The sequence below is a fragment of the Fulmarus glacialis genome, unplaced genomic scaffold (assembly GCF_000690835.1).
Source record: "Fulmarus glacialis isolate BGI_N327 unplaced genomic scaffold, ASM69083v1 scaffold6651, whole genome shotgun sequence".
NCBI classification, from domain to species: Eukaryota; Metazoa; Chordata; class Aves; order Procellariiformes; family Procellariidae; genus Fulmarus; species Fulmarus glacialis.
Genome location: NW_009190771.1, coordinates 7,373 through 12,720, shown reverse-complemented (window position 1 = coordinate 12,720; position 5,348 = coordinate 7,373). Strand labels below are relative to the sequence as shown.

At 59.7% G+C, this 5,348-nt stretch overlaps 1 protein-coding gene across 1 annotated transcript; it reads left to right on the top strand.

Annotated features, from left to right (window-relative positions):
* The first annotated feature begins 1,734 nt into the window (after positions 1-1,734).
* On the top strand, positions 1,735-3,417 carry LOC104083050 (avidin-like). Its single transcript, XM_009586411.1, is given in 5 exon segments — positions 1,735-1,818; positions 2,314-2,527; positions 2,949-3,021; positions 3,023-3,067; positions 3,318-3,417. Coding segments are annotated over 5 exon segments (516 nt in total).
* Positions 3,418-5,348: the final 1,931 nt, after the last annotated feature.

Below are 5,348 nucleotides of genomic sequence, written 5' to 3'. Positions count from 1 at the left end.
CTGTGGTGTCCTTATGGTCTCCTGCCCTCCTGTGGTGTCACCAGTGTTGCCCAATGCCCAATCCCAGAGCTGCATGGCTGGTGGCAACTCCTGGTCCCCACTTCTGGCTTTTGTCCCAGGCAGGTCCTGCCCAGGACAAGGTGAGGCAGAGCTGGATGCAGGCTCAGCTGGGCTCATCCCCCTGTGTCCCGCATACCCCACCCCCCCACATGCAGTGCCATGTCCCCAGTCCCAGCAGGACAGGAGGCTGTGGAGGGAAATATCACCCACCCACAAGCAGCCTCTTCCACTCCCAGACTGGCAAGCTGGCTACCTCGCAGAAGGAAAATGCCACCCCAGCACCTTTTCCCACCTCTCACCCCTTCCCTGTACTCTCCACCACCACTTCCATGGGCCAGTGCTTCGTGGACGAGGACAGGATGGAAATACTGAGGACCACGTGAATCATGCAAGATGAGGCTCACAGCCGTGAGGATGACTGGAAAGCCAGCGGGTAGAGCAGGGCTGCAGGGCACTTCTCCATCCCTTCTCCATGCTGGGGCTGCACATATGGGTGCTGCATGGAGACCCCAGGGGGAACGCCGAGCCCTGGGGATGGGTGCTGGTGCTGGGAGCCACCTGGGCAGCAAGCAAGGGCTAGGACCCCGGGGGCTTTTGGAGCAAGCTCCTGGGATGGGAGCTTAAGGCAGCTACTATAATTTTATAATTAGAAACAAAGTGCAATTCAAGCCTGGGGCAGATGTGTCTCAGGAGGATGCTCAAGGCAGATGTTCGTCCTCTGTGCAGGCAGGGGCCAGAGAGATCCCTCTGGAACTGGACACAGCCAGGTGCCAGCTCTGTCTTCCCCTGCAGCATCAGCAGTGACATGTTCACCTGGTTGGAGAGATATCTTGGAGGAGGTGGCTGTGCCGTGTCCCTGTGCAAAAGCCAGGCGGTCTGAGGACCCCTGCCCACCTGCCCATCTTTGCTACAGTCTTGTACCATTAGGAACCCCTTAGGAGGGCTCAGACAGGGCTCTGCTGTGTAGCTGTACACTGCCCAGCCTCAAAGCACCATGCATGCAGCATTGCCTCCCATGGGGTCTGTGCATGGGAGCACCATGCACAGGACGTGCCCTCCATGGGGACCAGAAAATTTTAACATCTACATATCTTCAGAAAATCCCTTCTGCACTGACAAGAGGGTTTAATTTGTTCCCGCTGCAGTGACAGTCACAGCTCCCAGATCCAGAGAAAGCCCAGCACAGCCAGCAGAAAAAACAGCTTAGAAACCGCAGCAGAAACTTGTAACGCAGGAGGGGACTGCCACGAGGATGAACTCCCGTGGGCAGGCACACCACCCTTCAGTGCAGTGGAGAAGTGCTGGTCAGGCTGTACTTGCTGCAGCTCTGTGTTTGGATGGCAGCACTGGGACAGGGGCAGTGGGGCAGTGCCAGCCTGCGCCCAACCCAAGGACTCCGTTGCGGAGCAAGGAATGGGCTGGCAGAGCCTCTTGGATAGTAGACGTGCAAACCCCCCTGCCCCCCTGCCCCTCTCCACAGCCGTGCTCATCCCCGCGTTCCTCTTGCACTGCCCAGGTCACACAGACCTCCTCGCCTCGCCTGTCCCCGGCGCCCTGCCACCAGCCCACCCGCCCCGCGGCTGCCAGCCCAGTGCCTGCAGGGCTCCGGTTACCGCCCTATCAAGGGGGCGAGCTGGGAGGGGGCCGTGCCAGATGCTTCACAATCCTGCGGCCATGGGGAGCAGTGCCTTTGCCCTGGTCCTCACCCTGGCCTTGGCGGGATGCGTCACCTCTGCGGAGAGGAAGGGACGGGAATGGGTAATGATGGGGACGTGGCAGACATGGCAATGGGCAGCATGGGCAGGCAGGGGTTCTCTCTTAGATGCTGTTTTGGGCTGGGACAAGCAGGAGAACTTTGTAAGCACCCAGTCCAGGCAACGGGCAGGGTATCTCTGGGTCATGCCCAGCCACCTGGTACCACCTCCGCAAAGCTTTGTTCCCACAGGAGCACCATGCACAGGGCATTCCCCCCGACGGGGTCTGTGCCCGGGAGCATCACGCACAGTCCATTGCCTCCCACGGGGTCTGTGTCTGGGCGTACCATGCATGCTGACGGGCTGGCATTGCTGCACAGTCCCTCCGCAGCCAGCAGCACCTACAGGAGTATTTCCCCAAACTGGGGACAGGGAGAGCTGTGCCCTGCAGTTGCGCTCACAGCAGGGCTTGCGACTCCGGCTGTGGGGTGGTGGGAGGGATGGGGTCCCCCTCTGCGCCATGCGTGGGGGCAGAGGGCCCACGGCCGTGTCCCTTCAGTGTCAGCTTAGCGGGCTGTGGAGGAATGAGCAGGACTCGCTGATGGAGATTTCGGCGGTGAGGGACGACGGGGACTTCCAGGGGAAATACCTCACGTGGGTCACCCTCGCCGGTGGCTGCGCCCGCACCTCCCCCCTGATGGGCACCCAGCAGCAGCCCGGCGAGGGGGGCTGGCCCACCTTTGCCTTCACCGTGCGCTGGGACAAGTTCTCCAGTAAGTGCTGGGACACCTGGGGACAGCACTGCGGGGGCACTGGGAGCCATGCAGGTGGCCAGCAGGATTTTTCAAGTGCTGGGTGATGCTTTGGTGCAGCTAAGCAGAGGGAGGCAGTGGGGATAACAGGCAATGCTGGGCTCACACAGGACAGCCCCTCCTCACCCAGCACCTTTGCACCCTTACCTGCCGGGCAGCCCAAGGTGACCGTGGTGGGTCCGGGCCCCGTTAGGGCACAGGGGATGCGGTACCGCAGAGGCTGCCTCGCCTGAGAGAGCTGCTGAAAAAGGGCAGGTCCCCCCAGCGTGGGTTGGGTGGCCGCGTGGCCGATGGAGCAGGAACATGGCTGCGGCTGGGAGGTTAAGTAGCCAGCGAGCGTGGGTGCCATCCCCACCGACCCCCCACCAAGTGCTTCTCCCAGACGCCACCACCGCCTTCGCGGGGCAGTGCTTCGTGGACACAGCTGGGAAGGAGACGCTGACCACCATGTGGCTGGCGGGGTGACGCTGGGTCCCTCGAGGAGGACTGGAAAGCTACAAGGTAGTGGGGGCACATGGGGACAGCAGCCCCACAGAGGGGCCCTCCCCTGGATCCCTGAGGATGAGCATCCCCTTGGGATCTCCCAACATGGGTTTGCAGCAGGGATGACAATGCCTCCTGGCAAGGTCCCTGCCCTGGCCAGGGGCATCTGGCAGCCGCTCGAGGAAAGTTGGGGGGCATTTAAGGCACTGGCAGCCCTGAGTGGGCCGTGTCTGCAGATCATCCCACAGGAACTCTCTGCTTCCCACAGGGTGGGCAGAAACGTCTTCACGCGCAAACGCACCCCGAAAGGAAAGATTCTACCGAGCTTGTCCCCATCCTGTGAGGATGTGCCGTTGCCCACCCCATGATGCCATGCTTTGGCTGCAGCCTGGACCCTCCAAGGCAAGCAAAACCAGCCTCTCCCATAAAAATAAAATTTAAAAATCATGTCAGCTGTGGTCATCTTTTTTAAAAAACTGCCCTCGTTCCCCCTCTGAGGCAGCTTCTGTCCGCATGGTGTGGGGAGGTGCAGAGGTGAGGGCTCGCCACTGCCCTTCCCCAGGGACATCTGGACCCCTCCCTGATTCCCCCCATCCAGCTCCCTGGGCTTATTTCCTACCTCATCCTAACCCGAACTTCCACCCTGCGACATCACTCCCTTCCTGCCTGCAGTGGCAGAAGTGGCATCAGCATCCCGAATCCAGCTGCCTTCCTTGCAGTGCCTTCATACCCATCCCCACCAGACGCCTTTCCAGTCCCAGGACTCCATGGTCCGTAGGGTTGGGTGATGGAGGTAACGGTATCAGCAGATGTGAGATGTCAGTAAAGCATTTCCTTTGCGCCGCACAGCACCCGAAGTAAAATATGCACAGTCAAAGCCCCTATCCCATCATATTCCATCCCATCCCATCCCGTCCCCCTGGGTTACAACCAGGGATTTTACCCTTCTCTGCCACTGCATTTCAGCAGTGCCACTCTATCTGCCTCTGTCAACACCTGCCAAGCTCAGTCAGCTCTTTTGATGCAAAGTTTTTGGCAGGTCCATGGGTGAAGACGAAGCCTCTTGCAGAAGCATTACAAATATAACCCCGCCCCGGGGATGCCAGCAGTACAGTTCATCGAGCCTGGCCCAGCCCAGCGAGGCCAGTGCACGCTGCCGTGATGTGGAGTGGTGGCTGCCACCTCCCTGGCACCTCAAACAGGGTGGCTTATCCCTGCCAAACAGCACAGAAAGGCAGGGGCTGGTGTCAGTCCGAATGGATGGAGCATGGCATCCAGGGCATGGATGATCCCGGGGGGGATTTTCTCAGGCCCCTGTGATAAGCCCTTGAGTTTGAGACTGTAAAAGGCAAAAGAAGGAGTGATGTGTTAGGAGAGGGGTTGTGTCCGCTCACCCCAGCCTTTGGGGACATCTGGACCAGAGGGAGAGGTGCTGAGCAGCAGCAGCAGCAGCAGCAGCAGCAGCGAGGTCCCAGGGTGTGCTGGGGCTCGTGGCGGGCACCGAGCGGTGCCACCCCAGGGTGGGACTCCACCACCCCCAGTATGCACACCATACCCCTGCTGCCGTCCAGTGCCCCAGACACTGCTGTCCTGGGGACAGCATGTGTTTATGCAGCTGAATCCCACCTTAATTTTCGGTTGCCCACCGCCCCATGCCTGCTCCAGGCACTGCAGCGAGCAGAGAAGCAGCTCAGGAACGCAGGGACAGTGCACGCTGTGTTTTGTACATCCAAAGCCCCTAAGAGCAGCAAATGTAAGGAAGAGGTGCAAATACAAGGCAGGTTAGCATGCTGGGTATGTTTAGCAAACACACTCACTTGGACCCCAATGCCCCTCTGTGGCTACTTCTTTCTCTAACCCTTGTAAAAGCAAAAGCAGCAAAATTAACAGCTGATATCCAGAAGATGCTGGGAAAATGTTATTGCTGCAAGCATTCCCTCCCATGCAGCGCTGCAGCCGCTGCAGCTTGCCTCTGCCAGGGATGCCCTGGCACCACGTGGTGACACCCTTGTCAAGCAGTGGCACCAGCAAACCAGGGAGTGGTTAAATGTTTAAACAGGTAATAATTTCCAGCCTGCACGCACAGGAGACAGATTCCCAAGGAAGGTAGTGATGCTTTCCAGGCTGCTGTTAAGGGCTGCAAAAAAATTCCACGCTCCCTCCTCTCTCCACAGCCGTGCTCATCCCCGCATTCCTCCGACGCTGCCCAGGTCACACAGACCTCCTCGCCTTGCCTGTCTTGTCCCGGTCACCCTGCCACCAGGCCACCTGCCCCGTGGCTGTGGGCCCAGTGCCTGTG